Genomic DNA, 17,451 nt, shown 5'->3' on the forward strand with positions numbered 1-17,451 from the left:
GGTAAATGAAACACAATAGCCCACTCAAATTTCTCCTTCGCCCACAACAGCTAAAGCTGATTCGTAAAACAAACAAGTGACGCTTTTGATTACTGATCCTGTTTGTACCTTGTATATTGTGGATAGGACCTGCTGGTTGAACAGACATATTGGCGCATTCTTGAAACTGAACTATTTTGAAATAGTTTTGATTTTCGTGGCCGACCTTCTCTTCACTCGGGTTGTTGTGGTTGAGTTTATTCGTGGTCGCACCCTCTAGCGTTCATTGCAATTCATAAAGCAAAAATAAGGTGAGGCGCTTGCATGACCTTTTATTAAATGATGCCACTGGAAGCTTGGAAGATATGACTGCTATTGAAGTTCATGTCATCCAGTCAAATTTGGTTTTATGGACTCGGGTGTTTGGTATTATTGTCAAACCAAGATCAAAATGACTGCCTAATTTAGCAAGGGTTAATATAGCAGCAGTAGATCCTTCTACAACCAGTACTCCCATAATACACAGAGCTATGCCTCTTATTATTTTTCTTCTGGCTACTCCACATGCCCCACCAACTCCTGCAGCAAGATCAATGGCTCTTGCAACTCAAGCCTATGTAATTACCATATCGGATAGCCATGACATCTTGCTACTTCGGATTTATTTGAGCTTGCAAGCCATAAATTAGTTTTCAAAAATTGTTTAGCAGAATTTGCTAATAATTTTTTTTTTGAATTAGCAAACAGACCCATTCATTAGCATTTTTGTATTAATATTGTTAATGTCACAAGAAGCTATTTGTACCCAAGAAATGAAATGAGCAACAATACAGCAGTTTTGCGTACCGCTGAAATAAGACATTAGTGAGAGGAACCAGGCCTCTCAAATTCGTTAAACGTCAGCTACACCTGCAGTTCGTGTAACTTCAACCTAAGAGAAATGCACTGGACCCATAGCAACAGAGGGCAACAAATGTAAAACGCGATTTCTGTAAAATGGTGTATGTCACTGCAAACCCACTTTATATTTGGCATACTGCTGCCACCCAGAAGCCAGCCATGCACAGTGAAACTTTTATTTGATATTTACTGCAAACAAACAAAATGTTAAATAAAAGTTTCAAACAGCTCTTGCAAATGCTACTCACCCTTCATAAAATCTGCTCGACTATGCGAGTGGGCAAAAAGACTTTGTGAGCCACATAGAAGTGTCTTTAAAATGAAAAGATTTAGCTACATGAATGGACACAAATACATAGATATGATATAAAGGCTCTGAAAACAGTTTGGCCAGTTGTCTCCTGCAGGTTGTAATATATAATACAATCATAATCACAAAGTAAAGCGATCTCTGGAGGCTAACTACAGTGTTTGGTATTGCAGTAGATCTGTAGATGTACAGCCTGGATGGAACTATTGATCACTACTTTGCGTAAGCATCTAGTTCGTTTTGTGTATTCATTATGTAAGAAGAAAGAGACTAAGCAGTGTGGATTGCGTAGCAGGCAGAGAACTGGGCAAACTAGGTGGAATATTGAGGTTTGTGATCATTTAATTTCAGGGTACCTGGTATAAAGCAACAGGGTCATCAAATATAGAATGTCGAGGCATATGGGTTCGCTCATTGGTTGAGCACAAGTTGCAAGATGTATGCAACCTGCAGGTTACAGAACTAGGTTTGCCATCAAAAGCATTTGATCATGTACATTTTCAATAGTGTTTACGCATCAATATGATGCATCTTCCCCAACAAAATGAAATATAGTTGACAATATGGAGATGATGCAGTGTTTTACAGTACGAATACTGTAAGTATGCATTTTGGAACAACTTACATTTTAGGAATGGAATTGTATGACTGTTTTTTAAAAAATATAAAGTTGATACGTACTGGTCTTTGCCAAACAGGATATAGAAAGCTTTATAAAAGTATCATCCAGATTACTTTTGTTTTGCAATTTTTTGAAAAAAAAAATTCTTGCCTAGCACTCCTGCACATGCCTTTAGCACTTAAGAGTGGAGGGGAGGATTACTGCTGCACTTTCTCTCCATTTGCACTTGAAGTGAACAGAGAAAAGAGGGTGACAAGCGCACCAAGGGCAAGAGGAATGCAGGGTGAGCTGTGCTTTCATTGGAGAGGGCAACTTAAATAGGTAACTTTGCTACACAAATGTCCTTTTGATTAGCAAACTACAGAATTGCATAGCAAATTGCTATGCGACACTGCTTATTTTATGCCTTGGCTTGGAAGAAGAGTGGTTGTTAACAATAATAACTTGCTTGTGTTAAAGCTTTTTCATAGTGCAACATGCTGTGAGACAAGTGATGTATACGGAGAAAGAACAGAGGGGCTTACGAGTGATGATCGAGCAAATATTATGGTTCTCTCCTCGGATTATAGTTTCTTCTTTCATGGCCCGGAGGATTTAAACCATGTACAGGCGGGGTTAGTTGATAGCATTCCACCCCATAACATAACCTGGTCAGACATTTGGATTGACAAGGGAATTGGTAGTCGGAAATGTGGTTAAGGATGGGGATATTAAAACATTCCAATTCCCTCGGGGAGAATTTTGATCTGGAGCAGATTTTTATTTTACAAATACCTGCAATTGAAACAGAGCAGGTCGGTGGGACGGCTCCCTTACCCTAAGGCTGTCCCCCAGAGCGTAATGTGTTTGAAGGAGAGAACCTCCAAACAGATTTCTATCTTGTACAAGGTTTGGTCATATTGCTTGTCCAAACCATTGCGGAGCTTGAGAAAAATGGTGGGAAAGGGACTTGGGGCAGTAAAGGAGGAGTGCTGCAGTGAAGCTCTCCAAATACCCGAAAAAGGTAGTCAGTCATCTTAACGAGACTCCACCTGATTTATTTAAATTACCTTCAAATGACTTACTACTCATGGTAGAAGATAAGTAAGATAGGGGACAGGGTTGAGGAGGGTCCTTCTCTAAATGTACCTGTGAACAGTGTACTTTCCTTCACTTGGTGTGGAGCTGTAGTCTGTTGCAGGCACAGTGAGACAAATGTATCTTTTCTGTGATTTGAATATCAGTTCTCGTATTCCTCAAAGACTCTCTCTATCGTTTTACTTTTGATCTACCACACACACCCCTTGGCCTCTGTAAGGAACTCATGGTGGCAACAGTAAAGACCGACACAAGTGATCACAGTTCAAGTGTGTTTATTAAACTGTATATGCAGGTTGGAAAAACACCTAATCTACACCTAAATCTAAGATGGAAGCAAGCTTCGACCATCAAATGAAAAATAAGGCAGTCCTTGTGACGTCTTGTCAAAATAAAAGGGCCTATGCTAAAAAAACGATGGCCAATCCTTACAACTATATATAGATAGTGGGGATTGGGGTTACAATAAAGAAAGAAGTGTTCACAAATAACAAGTCAGGATGTGGTAGCCAGGTGTCTTCCTTACCCACGTTTTGAGTATTGGACAAGGTGGCACTCCTGAGCACAGCACATGCCAGAGCTTTCCCAGCACGAGCTGACAGTTCCATTCTTTGGTATCAGGATGGTTAAGTCTATTTTCCTTGAGAGTCTCTACCTTCTAGGACCTGATGTTTCCGATATAACAAAACAAAGTTAGTTTCCAATTGTATTTTGGGTGATGACTTGTGACCCACCCTCTTCCCGGTTCAGATTACTCTTGAATCTTAGCCTCCCTCCGTCGGGTTCACTATGGCTTTTCACAAAAACTTTCTCCTGTTGCATTCACAGGTCTTAATGTCTTTTTAAACAACACACTGTGGACATCCCTCTGTTGGGTTCACTCTTGTCATCACAATGTACTTTAGGGCATCATGCTACGCCCCTTCCTGTCGGCATCCCTCTGTCTGGTTCACTCTTGCCAACCACACAGAGTTCTTTCTCTGTTCTCACTAGGCAGGATTCATTCTCCTTAGCTTCCCGAATTGTTTGTCGGTCAAAGACTTTCGACTGTACAGAGGATTTGACTAGACCCCTGTGTGAGCACTTGGACCTTCTGGTTACGGCTCTCCTACGGCCTTCTGGTAATGGTAGTTTCTACAAATGCGGGATTCACCAGAGTCTCTAGAGTAAGCACCCACATGGTGCTGGACCCTTCTGCAGCTGGTTTTCCCTTATAGTTAACAGTTCTTTGAACTTCCCTTCCTTAGCCAGTTTGCAACTTTCATTCAACACAGTTTGGTTTCTTATCGGCTCTTCACTCGACTCACCGGCTGTGATGAACCGCTTGGCTTCTCTTGTATCTGGAGTCAAGGACAGTACCACTGTAGCAGGTGTCTCTCTCTCTGCCCTGCTTATCAGCGTAGACATGCTCTGTGTACCGTTGACATCTGCGGCAACATACGTTGGCTATTGTTTGTGGTCTTATGATTCCTTTCAGGGAGGCTTTGCGGGTCTGTGTCGGAAAGGGCAAGGTCGCTTGTTTCCTTGTCACCCCCTCGGTTCTTGCAGCCTTTATCCTCCTCTTGAATTGCCGTACCAGGATAGCTGTCTCGTTGTGCGGTCTGCCTTGCTCGTAGTGTGCTCTCGTGCTGCACCTTTTATCCCTGTGGGGAATGGTAAGTGCCATCAAGTGTGTGTGTGTGTGGTTCTGCTCATTTGCCTGACCCTTGTATTGGGGCATGTTAGGTAAACGGCTCTGGTGTTAGTCCATTGTTTTTCGTGTTGTGCAAAAGTGTTTGTGCTGGAAAAGGGGGGGCAGTGTCTCTGAATGTCCTACATGGTAGGATAGGGAAAAGGTGTTGAAAGAAGGGGGATACAGCGTCTCACCCGTTGGTGTCCCACTTCCACTCCCTGAGGACCCCTCATCCAACTAATCCTCCCTCATTGGTCCACCCCCAGGAACTGGATCCAATAGTGATGGCCGTGTCCTGGTCACCTGGATGACAGATCCCTGGGGGGGACTAGTTAGGGTGACACCTTCAGGTTTCTCACATACCCTTCCTCCATGAGATGTAGCCACATTTGTTTCACAGGGGAACTGGGAAAGAAAATCTACATTTCCCTGTTTTTTTCCTTTTCGGTGTTCCACCGTGAAACAATAGGATTGTAGGTCTAGAAACCATTGCATGACCCAAGGTTTGGAGTCTTTGCATTGGCTAATCCAAACTAGGGGTGAGTGGTCTTTAACTAGTGTGAACTTTCGTCCTAATAGGTAGTATCTAAGATGGATGATGGCTCACTTGATGGCTAGGTCCACCACAGAGTAATTGCTTTCACGTGGGAACAACTTGCAACTGGTTTATAATATGGGGTGTTCTAGTCCATCACACATTTCGGACAGGACGCCTCCTAATCCTGTAAGGGAGGCATCCGTCTGTAATGCAAACTCCTTTGAGATGTAGACTACCTTCAGGATTGGGTTCTGGCGTAGAGTCTGTTCTAGGATGTTATAGCATATCTCGTCCTCGTCATTCCAATGAAGTTTCTGGGGTTCGGCATTCTTACATTTATCTGTCAGCTGGGCCGTTTTGTCTGAAAAGTTGGGGATAAACCTACGGTAATATCCTATTAACCCGAGAAAAGCCCTAAGGTCTCTTTTGGTCTTGGGGGTTGGTGTCTAAGACTGCTTTTACCTTCTCATGTTGGGGCTGTACATTCCCATTCCCTAAGAAGAAGCCAAGATATTTTACGACTGATTAGGCCAATCTGCTCTTAACTGGATTAGCAGTTAGGCCAGTGCTTCTGAGGACTTTCATGATGGTATAAAGATGGAAGAGATGGTCCTCACAAGTCTTATTATAAATGACAATATCGTCAATATAAGCGCCGGAGAAATCAGAATAGGGTTGTAGGATTTTATCCATGAGGCTTTGGAAAGTGGCTGGTGCGCCGTGTAGGCTGAAAGGGAGGACTTTAAATTGGAACAATCCTAGGGGCATTGATGATGCTGTTTTTTCCATGTCTGGCCTATATACGGGAACTTGCCAGTACCCTTTGGTTAAATCTAGGGTGGATAGAAAGGTGGCTGCTCCGAGTTTATCAATTAGGTAATTGATGTGTTGCATGGGATAGGCATCGAAGTCCGAGATGGCATTAACTTGACAGAAATCTATGCAGAATCTCCAGGATTTAACATTCGTCCAGTTTTGATCACAGTTCACAAAAGTGTTGGTCCGTTGTCTTCTATATCGGGAGAGAGTGTTGGTATCGGAAAGGGGGAGGGGTAGAGTTTCCAAGTGTTCTACTTGGTAGGTTGGGAAAAGGGTGTTAGATGGAATTATAGCTTTTGTACCAGGGGGTTTGTCAAACTTAGACGGATGAGACAAACTGGAATGACCAGGATTCTATCTTGAAATAAACCAGGATGATTGTGGGAACTGCAGTGTTTCATCTTAGAAGGTTGGGAGTGCAGGAAATAATAGAGAGACGGGGAAAACGAATGACTAGGAGTATTCGGGCAGGGACCAGGAAAACAAGTATACTGTGAGGAATGGTTTCTGAGTGTACCTGGGTTTGGGGCCTTAGAGGATTGGTTATGAACGAAGGGGTTGTTGAATCGGAGTAAAGGAGATCTTTAAGGTGAAAGGGAGGTTGAGTTGGTGCAACCTATAAAAGCTTCAGGAAGCTTGTCTTCCTCTTCCCTTTCTTCGGCATAATACCGTTTCTCACCTTGGATATTCCCCCAAGCATAACCCTGGGTTGCCCTACCCAGGTGATCCTCCCCCACTGGTCCAACAGCGATGGCCGTGTCCTGGCCACCTGAATAAGGGATTCCCAAGGCTTATCTGGGAGAATACCCTCGGGTTTCTCACAGAACTTAGAGTTATTATATTTGCAGTGCATGGCATCGGCAGAAGCTGCAAAGGAGCTCCAGCTTCTCGTTCTGCTGCTTGCTTCCATTCAGCAGTATTCGGATGTTGCTCGTACCAGACTTGAAGCTGGTGCGCAGGTCCTCCGGTTCTCTCCACGCTGACATTCCCTCTCCAGCAGGGTTGGAAAAGGCCTATGCGTGGGGTGCCGAAGATTTTCTCTCTTGCTGATAATCTTCTCCTGTGTCTGTGCCAGTATTTGGAGTCATAGGCGTGGGTGATGCAAATGGGCACTGCACATAAACAAACAGGCATGTGGGGAGACAATATGAATCGGGTTCCTTCCAACTGCCGTTGTGCCCATCTGGGGTAGGACGGGCTCTGAATTCCACCCTGGTAGGTTTTCCATGCCATGCTGAGAGGGTTCCCACAATATGCTTGGTTGAAGGATTGTGTTGTATAATCTCAGCATACATTTAAATGCCACTCGGGTTCTTTATATTGTACTATGAACAGAAATAGAGTTGTAAAAACAGTTCTAACTTCCCTCCTTTCTATCAATCCAACCATTTCTAGAGGTACAGAAATGAATAAATCTAGTCCTTTCTGATATTCTGCAGAACTTTTTTTACCCAGGCCTTGCCTGAACCATGTTTTGTAATGAGTAACATGAAATGTCATTCTGTTATATTGCTTTTTCTTGTTTAGACTAACTTCTATCTGTCCATTTTTTCAGATGGCCAGCTCTTCACCTGGGGCCAAAACACTCATGGCCAGCTTGGTTTGGGTGAAGGATTCGACACCCAGGGAAGCCCTCAGCGTGTGAAGTCCCTGGAGGGGATTCCTCTAGCTCAGGTCACTGCTGGGGGGTCGCACAGCTTTGCCTTGTCTCTGTCCGGAGCTGTTTTTGGATGGGGAAAGAACATTGCAGGCCAACTAGGGTTGAACGACGAAAAAGGTATTGTGGACCATGCAAGCTGTCATTCTGTAGTAGGCAATTGGGAGTTGAGGGCATTGCGATGGTGGAGTGGTGGAGAAGGTTAAGATTTTATTTTGTACTTTCTTTAAAACTGTTTTTTCCTCCATCAACTGCAAACTTGATTTAACTCTGTTAATCCTATTTCTTGTAGTCCAGGACTCCATCTCGTCAAAATTTCTCAGGGCATCCCCTACGAAAAAGTATAACCTCCTCAAAATATGAGACTGGTATCCCTGTAAACCGTGCAGGAGTTCCACCGCCTGCCCATTATCACATCCTACCCTCAAACTGTCTAGAGAATAGTCAGCAAATTTTTAGTACCTTTTTAACATCATTTCTAGAATTATCTATTGAATGTCCTGTCTGTTAAACAAATTCTTTTGAATTCTTCACCCCTTTTTACAATTTTGCGATTTGAATCTGCTGCAGCATCCGTGTTTCCAATGGAATGGTTATCCGAAATATGATTGACTTCTGTATGCATTCAATCTGATAGAATAGCATCTCATGTTGACATTGCAACGTAGTGTAGTCTCTCAATGTAAAGGTATAGATGCTCTGTTGGAAATACGGAGCTTAGCTTGTTATTTCAGATGAAACAAGCTCAATCATTTATCCCTAAAATCGACCACATAGGATATGATAGTTTATTTATATAGCGCCTATACACAATGTGTTTCAAAGCGCTTCAAGGCAAGGGAGGGAACAAGGGAAAATACAATGACATTCTTACAGGCCATTAACAGTAAGGATGTGAACTATTCTTGGCCTGACGACATTTCAGATAGTGCAAGAGCTAAGACATAGATAAAAAAGGGAGGGGGAAGAGTGGGCAGGAAATTGAAACAGACAGGCGACTACCGTACTAGGCCTGATGACATTTCTGGTAGAGCTGGAGAAAAACAAAAGGTGAGGGAGAAGGGTGCAGAAAGGGAGGGGAGGCACAAAACAAGCGACTATCGTACTAGGCCTGATGACATTTCAGATGGTGCTGGGGGGAGTGGGGAGGAGGCAGACAAGGTTGCTATCATACTTGGTCCAGTGACAATTCTGATAGAGTAAGTGCATAGAAGAAAGTAAGGGGAGGAGGGGAGGAGGTAGGAAAAGGGAGAAAAGGAGGAGAAGGAGAGAACAGAGAGTAAGCAGTCAAAAAGAGTGGATAATCAAGAGGGGACAGTGGATACAATTGCAGAAATCAGTAGTAACACATAATGTTGCAAGCCAGGATACAAGATGAAGATGGGAACAGCATGATTCAGGTCCACCATGAATACAAGATGCAAAGGAAATCCATCATGAGAGTTAAGAAAGGGTGACGCACTGTGAATCAATGAAGTCCATAAAAGTCAAATCCAGCATTGGCCACAAGACGGTGATGTTGACACCAGAATGTATCAGGACAGACTCCTGCAGAAGTAGGCTGCAGGGGACGGGAGGGGGAGCAGGGTAGAAGAATCCATCCCTAAATATTATAAAATACAATCCCAGAGTTGTTGTTTATGTCACAGAACTTCAACCTCAAAAGGGAATCACTTACAAATATATCAAATGCAGATGCCAACCTTGAAGCAGATTTGTGTGAGGATCCAATACACCTGAAATTCAAAACTGCAATGTTCAGCCAGTGGTTTTGCATCACTGTTCTCATCTGAGGCTGTTCCTGGTATGGGCATTGTGGAAGAAGTGCCCGCCTTTTTATCCATTGAATGGCCCTCAATGCACCAAACCATTAGGTAGCTCTTCCCACATTTTTCCCGCTCTTTTCTGAAGTTGTCCAATGAAGATTTTGAAAGAGAGTTTTCTGTCATGGAGTTATTGCAACAATTGCTTACCTAACATGGAAGCACTTACTAACCAAAGAAATATAGAAAGTACTCCTGTTAGGTGAACACCTGATGCTCAACTGCAATCCATCCCTAAATATTATAAAATACAATTCCAGAGTTGTTGTTTATTTCACAGAACTTCAACCTCAAAAGGGAAGCACCTACAAATATATAAAACGCAGATCCCAACCTTCAATCTGTATTTCTGTGAGGTTCCAAGACATCTGAACTTCAACACTGCAATGTTCAGCCACTGGGTCTGCATCACTGTTCTCATCTGAGGTGGTTCCTGGTATGGTCATTGCGGAATAAGTGCAAGTCTTTTTATCCCTTGAATGGCCCTCAAGGCACCAAACTATTCAGTAGCTCCTCACACATTTTTCCTGCTCTTTTCTGAGCTTGCTTATTGAAGATATTGAAAGTTGGTTTTCTGTTGTGGCGATATTGCCGGAATTGCTCACCTAACATGGAAGCACTTACTAAACTATAACATCTAAGACTTTACCCCCATCACCTAATCTACACCAGCATCTGGTCCATCCTGGTCCTTTTTTGACGTTCTTGACCATGGGAGCCCTTGTCTGGATCTGCTGGAGGGCATGGCTGGCCCGGTGACCTGGGCAAAAGAGCTTAAACTTGCCATAAGATGGAAACACTTGTGAAGGTGAGGCTGCACCTTACATATAACTGTACCTGGTTGGTCAAACTTTACCTTGTATAAAATGGTAGTACATGAGTGATAGAAGCTACACTTGTCATACGATAATAGCATTTTGGGTTGTGAGGCTGTATCTTGCATATGATGACTGTACACAGTGTATGCGCCTGTGCTTGGCATAATACTGCATTACTTTGGAATGTGAGGCTGCACATGACCTATAGTAGTGTCTGATTCTGTAAGGCATGCTTTTAGCATATTAGGACTATGGCTGGCACATAAATCTATAACTGCATGAGATGGCAGTATTAGCAATAATGAAATAATGAGGCTTTATTAGCATACAACAACAATTCTACTGGACTAATGGTTCTGCAGGGTATGCTTCTGGCACATCCTGATTGCTACCATGTCGTATTGAGGCAGCGCTATAGTTATATGGTTGAAATCTATAATAGACTTTTGTCTGCTTTAGTACTGTTGGTTATTTTATTAATCTTACTCTTATCAGAAATGAAAAATAAAGAAATGGGGCCTCATTACGAGTCCGGCGGTAGCCGTGCCGAAAAGAACGGCAGGCTGCTGCCGGACCCAAAATACCATTCCACCTCAGTGATTGCCGGAATCACCGGTTCATTACAACCCCGGTGACCCGATGATTCCAGAGACGGAATTCCGTAAAACCCATTCCCATGGAGTCCAATAGGACTCCATGGGAATGGGGACAGTGGAAACACCGGTTCCGTCTATGACGGAGCCGGTGTTTCCATTTCTGCCTGCAGGCGTGTGGCGTTACTCCCGCCATGTCAGACCTGGCGGGAGTGACACCTCCCGCCTGCAGTACTCGGAATCAGCCAGTCTGGAAACAATGTGGCGGCGGATTTACCACCACCGTTGTTTCCGGACCGGCAGGGTCATAATGAGGCCCATGGTCTCTGGGGTCTAAGGGCATGTATCGCCACGTCTTGTAAAGTCACCAGGGTCAAAGGTCATGTGATGCCACTTCGTGTAAAATCCTCATTTTTGGGATGCCACTATCCTACCCCAAGCATTTTGGTGAACGGATCTCTATTTCCAATTTAAAGTTGACACAGAGAACGCTCCCTTACAGTAATAGGATTCAAACTTAAGTGTTGGTACAGGGCCTGCGTTATCAGAGGTTGGCTTTAGTGGGTCATATGATTCCTTTAAATAGTTGACAAGTTATTGGCTGTTGAATGAACGAGATGCATCTTCCCTAGGAGTGACCAAAAAAGGACTCATTTACTTGGTAACAAGTTCGTCCTTCAGCGCAATGCTTGTTATTTTGTTTCCTTTTTCTGATAGAAATGACAGCCTATATTAAGGCATTTATCTCTATTAAGTGAGCTCAGTGGGTCATATGCAATGATGTCCGTGACAGAGCATTTTTGGCAGGGCCAGGAACGGAAGAGGCACACTCCGGCAACTCGTAGGGCACCATGTATTTGCTCTTCTTTAGGAAGTACCCTACCTTAATCCTACATCCCATCCCCTTTCCTCCATACTGCATGGGCATCCCTCACTAGGGACGGGAGACGGAACCTTTTTCACCAGAAGAAAAACGTCTTCCCCTTTAAATTTAGAGGCTTGCGGGGGTGCGGCCCTAGGAGCATGCGCTCCCCTGACTCAGCCCACCGGCACCACTCCTCAGTCCCCTTTTCTGCGTCAATGGGAATGGACCACTTTCACCAGCACTCCTCGGTTTGACTTTGGCCTTGTAATTCCACGCATTCTTCCCCAGATACTGTCATTCGTCTTTTGTCTTGTCTTTTGGTCTTAATCAGGTACTCGGTCCTCTGGCACCACGCTCCTCCCCGGCGCATGTGGACGTCATCGGGCTTCAACAGGTATCCAGCCTGCTAGGGGCTCTCGACTGCCACGCTCTTTGTCTCTGCTGCCTTAGCCCTGAACACAGCTGGGAAGGTTGTACCACGTGTGATTCGCTTCCACTGTGTGCTCTGAAGAACAGGTTAGCTTGGTGGAGGGAGCTCTTCGAGAGTTCGCCTCAAGAGGACTTCAAGAACTTTGTCGGACACAAGTCAAGGCCGAAGGTAGGGACACTTTTTTCTATCGCACCCCGCAAGGGCAACTCTTTTCCCAGGAAACGTCAGAGCGGGAGGGACCGTTCAGGTTCTCACACCAGCACAGGTACCGGGGCTGATTCAGGGTTGGTGGGGTCACTAGATCCTTCCAGAGACAGTGGTGAGGGACTGTATTGCTCTCCCCAGAATGCACGGAAAATCATAAATCACCAATGCAATTATAGAGCAAATACTTTGAGCGCAGAAAGACTCAATAACTCGCAACCACACACTCTTAGAGAAATAATGAGCACTTATACGGCTATTTATTCAAAGCTTAGAAGCAACCAGTGATAACATAGAAATAACTCACAGAAATAACATAGTCATAAATCACAGAAGAAGCAAAGAATTCAAAAGGAAATGCATCACCGTGAGCGTAACTGGATTCCTCATCTCGCCCAGAAGTGGCTGGAAGACCCCGGGAACAGCCAGGCCGAGAGCACAACAGCTCACAGGAATGCCGGACGTAAGCATCCTCCTCCGGCTGAAGTCTCACCTGACCACCTCCGGGTTTCCGCATATATACACACTCCGAAAAGGGGTGGCAGTTCTCAAACCTTCTGGAAATGGCACTTGCGCAGTTTATGAGCAGCCGTCGGTTGCCAACTGGGTCAATCGACAGCCACCCTCAAGGAGCAGAGTGCCTCCCTCCTCTAAAAACACGCTCCACGGAGAACAGTAACAAGCCATAACAAAGTTAGCTTTCCCAATCCTTGACCGCATACCAGTTTTGGAAAGCATGTTTTTCTCAGCACTGTGAATCTAACACTCAACAAGATGTGTGCAGCTTTTCACTGCGGCATGAAGTAAATATCCATCATGGCTCTGAGCGCTCCCAGAATGCACTGCGTACCAGCGCCATTTTAGTTCAAGCATAACAGGGACCACAAGGTTCCTTTACCGGGTGTCTGCCCGAGGGGCTACGCCCTACTACCGGACAAATGTCTGAGGGGCGCCTGTATGCAGCACTACCGGCGACACAGCCGAGGGCACTACGTGTACCGGACCTCGTCCTAAGGTGCAGGGTAGGCCTCAAGCTCCACCGCCAAGCGTTCAGGAGGAGGCCAGGCTCAGTGGCAGAGGAGGCCGGGCTCAGCGAGGCAAGCACCACAACGCAGGCACGTGGCATGCAGCCCGTCAAAATAGCCACATTGCCAGACAAAATGACCGCTCGTCCGTCACCTCCCCCATTCGGGGAGCAGGTAGGAGATCGAGTGTCCAGGTGGGACTAGTCTTCACCAGGTACGTTGCCTACAGCTTATCCTTTAGCGTCGCAGGGCAGATACACCTTGCAACCAGCAAGGCAGAGTACTCACAGGCACCAGCAGCCACCCGCTACTGCGTCAGTACCAAGTACCACCTACCACCCCACCAGCCTGTGAGGACAGGTTTTTTGATAAGTTCCTCACGCTTAAGAGGTCCCCTCAGATGGGTGCCATCCTTTGGGATGTGATCAGGGACGTACTACCTCCAGTCCCGCCTCCAGCTCCTATAGTCATTCCTCCTATGGCTCTAGCGCAGCCCCAGCTGCCCATGCCTGGTCCTTAGATTCTGGCTCCCCTGCCTCCCACAGTTCAGACGTTTCCACACCAGCCTTCGCAGCACCCTCAGGCTCCGATCTCCACACCTCAGCCTTCAGTGCCCAGCACTCATCAGCGTTCCAGCAAGGGGAAGGCTTTCAGCGGGTTCTGAGGCTTCCGGGAACGAAGGTCGAGAAAGCCAGACTGGACTCCAAGTCAGCACCGGAGTAAACAGCACAAGGCTGGGAACATGGGCTTCTTTCAGTCCCCCTCCTCAGAGGGAAAGAAGGCCTGACACGCCGCGTAGGGTCCACGTGTCTCCGGTGGGGGGCAGGCTTGCCCTTCACGCACAATATTGGCACCTGAGCTTCACAGACCCCTGGATACTATCAGTGGTGTCCACGGGCTACTTCCTACTGGTTCCTGCCTCTCATCCCTCCTCCCCCCCCACTCCCGCAGATTGGGACAACAACGCTGCTGGCGGAAATTCGATAGCTCATAGAGAGCCCGGCAGTGGAAGAAGTGGGGGGGTATGGGCTTCTACTCCAGGATTTTCACCATACACAAAAGAACCAGGCTGGCCTGAGAGTTGTGTTGCAAAAACCAGCAGAATTTGTCCCCACGGGTAATGGTCTAGAGGTAATGCAGTGTGTGAATTACCTGCACCCCCATTTTATCCAAACAGAAAAAGCAAAGATAGGCAATAAAGGATCACTCCTATCTGGGTGTTATAATCACTGTTCCCAGCTAGTATCCTAATGTTCTCTATGTGTTCAAAATAACATCACATATATGTAAACACAAAATGTATACATTTATCTGAGCCATTTTTCTCAATTTATCAACTTCTTTGAGCATGGAGTCTAACAATAAACTCAGAAGTGCTTTTCACAATTTTTTAGAAAGCATATATCAATTTTTTATACAAACTCTCACAATTTATTGCAAAACATATATCAATTTTGTTTTAAACACTCAAATTTGAACATATTTCAAAAAAGAAGAGAAAAAGAAAAAATATCATGGTTGAACAAAATCATCAATGATAATTAATATCAACAAGCAAAGCAGAAAAGACAAACAAAAAGAAACTTAACAATGAACATGAAATTTCACAAAAAATCACAGAAATTGGATTAGTTATCCTAAAAAGAGAGTTCTACAAAATAACTATAACAAATTCATTTCTTTCCAAAAAAGACATCCAATTCCATTATGTTGGTAACTAATGGATTTGAGAACTAAGTCTCAATAATATTCCAACTCTACTTCAATTTAAGAGTCAAAATTGTCCCGCAGTATCAAAAAATGTTCAATTATTTTTGTAGAATTTAGGGTTATATCTAATGGAGATTGGTTCATGTGCGAAAAATGTCCCACTGTTTCTTACAGCTCTACTAAAGGTTTACGTATATGGCCTGTCTGCACATACACAGGCACATCACGTACACCTCCTAGGAAAGTCAAAATGGCGTGGTGAAATATGTTTCGACGTATCGATCAAGAAAAGGCCGCCTTTCTCAGGACCTAAAGTCCGATGTGTAAGAGCAGGACCCCTAAAAGAAAGGAGATAAAAACAGAAAAAAGAAGTCACAAAAATGTAAAAAATAAACGTGCCTGGCTCTCCAGTCCTCTCCCAACACCACTAAGAAATCAAATTATAACAGTTGGGATTCTGTAGAATGAAGAAAAGCACAGAGCTTAGTCATAATGAGATACAAAATACAAGGGGAAAGTGTTCTCCCATGATCCAGGGCACAGGATGTAGGTGAGTATATACCGAGAATGCAAACACTTGAAGCACCCTGGAGGGACAGACCAAGACCAAAGGGGAGGGGAACCAGTTACTGTCCAACAAGATGTCCAATGGGTGGTGCAGAGGCCAAGCAAGTAATGACCCCTGTAATTAGTTGGTATGGAGTGTAGATGCAAACATACACACTAAGTTGACTACTGCTAGGAGTATCCACCCGGGAAGAGCCCCTTCAGCCTAGAATTCCTGATATAATAAGAACAAGCAATCGTGCACATCAAGCGGGCCATAAGGCCAGACCAGTGGAGAACTCCAGCCTCTCCCTACAATGGCAATGCCATGAAAATAACCATAAAAATAAATAAATAATAAATAGGGGGGCACCATCTGCCCTGACGGCATCAGCGCTCTGTCACGCTGGCTCCAAGTAAGCTGACTGGTGAACCAAAGGTAAGAGAGAACACCATTACCTTCACCGTCGCTAAGCGTTGTGGACGCAACTTTGTCACTTGGAGTCCATCAATTTGTAAGCGAAGAGGCAAACATGCCGGAAAGTATTGAAGCAAACTGCAGTTCACACAAACAACCCGTCCGGCAGCAGCTAGGGGAAAAATATTTCTGATGATTGTATTTGCTTAGAATCACATATTGTGCAAATGGTCTGACATCCACTGGTAACTGCAGAGTATTGCATCCCGTCTTTCGGGGACTGAAAGGGGACGTCAGCATAGGCATGTCTGTAACACTATCCCTATCGTGACGTGTAGTGTACCCAAAATCTCTCATGCGCCGAGGTCCCTCAGATTGTTTTTTTCCGCCAAGATAACTGGTCGCCCTATAGCGGAGCTCTTACAGAAGAGACATTGTTTATCTTATACCGACTTGTCGGTTATTCCCCGTAAAGTCATTTCGATCACAAGAACATCTTTGACGAAGACTGCGGGGGATTCGTCTACAGCGGTGGGATTCGGCGCCTAAGATCCGGCGGCCGGACTTTCCACGTGGTCAGGCCCTCTGGCCGACCTTTACAGTAGGGAGAGTGGGCTCGGGGTGGCCATATTTTTGGTATGTCTTTCCTCCTTTCCCCTCTTTACCCTTTTGGTCTGGTCATCTTCCCCTTTGGCTATGGAAAGGACTCCTTTTAGGTTCTGCCCTAAGTGTAGGGTCAGATATCCTTGGAAGGATGAACACAGGACGTGCAATGCCCGTCTCCCTGTAGATCACGACGAAAAGTGGTGTGCGGCCTGCAAACTCCTTCGGCCTAAGACCCTTAAGGAGCGCCGTGTAAAGCGGTGGGCCGCGTACGGTATGTCGTGGGTGGAACCCCCTTCCCCCCTGCCACACCCGCTGAGAGTGACGGGGGCACCTCAGATGACCAAACCTCTGTTGCAGATGTGACAGACCTTTAGGCGGACACTTCTAGGTCTGCCACGCACGTCCCCGACCCTTTAAGGCCTGACTCTGGTCTCGCTATAGGGACAACACCTGGCGACAGGGGCGTACAAACGCATCTCACTAAGCATACAACCCCTACACCAGTTTCGACGTCCTCGTCGAAAAAGGTGAGAGCGCCAACAGGGGCATCGAAAATTTAGACGGTTTCCTCGGATCGCGCAGATCCAAAGCCTTCCCTGCATCCGTAGGAGCGTCTTGCGACTGGCCAATCTAAAACAAGTAAGGGCGCTACTCCAAAAACTTCACATGTCGAAGCACGGAAATCCGATGCTGCGACGGTCCCGAAGGCCGCGGTAGGCCCGAAAGCTACGACTAGGCCTCTAGTCGAAAAACCGACCGCTAGGCCCTCTAACGCCGCGGAAGGTAATACACCTACCGATAGACCATCAGAGCAATTATCTCATGCCGATTCAGCGGTT

General features: G+C 45.4%; 1 protein-coding gene across 2 annotated transcripts in view; it reads left to right on the plus strand.

Moving 5' to 3' along the window:
• The window catches only part of HERC3 (HECT and RLD domain containing E3 ubiquitin protein ligase 3), a 1,960,519-nt gene that overhangs the window by 554,401 nt on the left and 1,388,667 nt on the right, over positions 1-17,451 (plus strand). The window contains exon 5 of one of the 2 annotated variants that reach the window (XM_069630741.1): positions 7,473-7,694. In XM_069630741.1, the coding sequence (XP_069486842.1) occupies positions 7,473-7,694 (222 nt within the window). Of the gene's footprint in view, positions 1-7,472; positions 7,695-17,451 lie in introns of those variants that run through there. The other variant, XM_069630742.1, reaches the window with a different exon arrangement.

Source organism: Ambystoma mexicanum, chromosome 6q (assembly GCF_040938575.1).
Source record: "Ambystoma mexicanum isolate Mex_15411 chromosome 6q, UKY_AmexF1_1, whole genome shotgun sequence".
NCBI lineage: Eukaryota > Metazoa > Chordata > Amphibia > Caudata > Ambystomatidae > Ambystoma > Ambystoma mexicanum.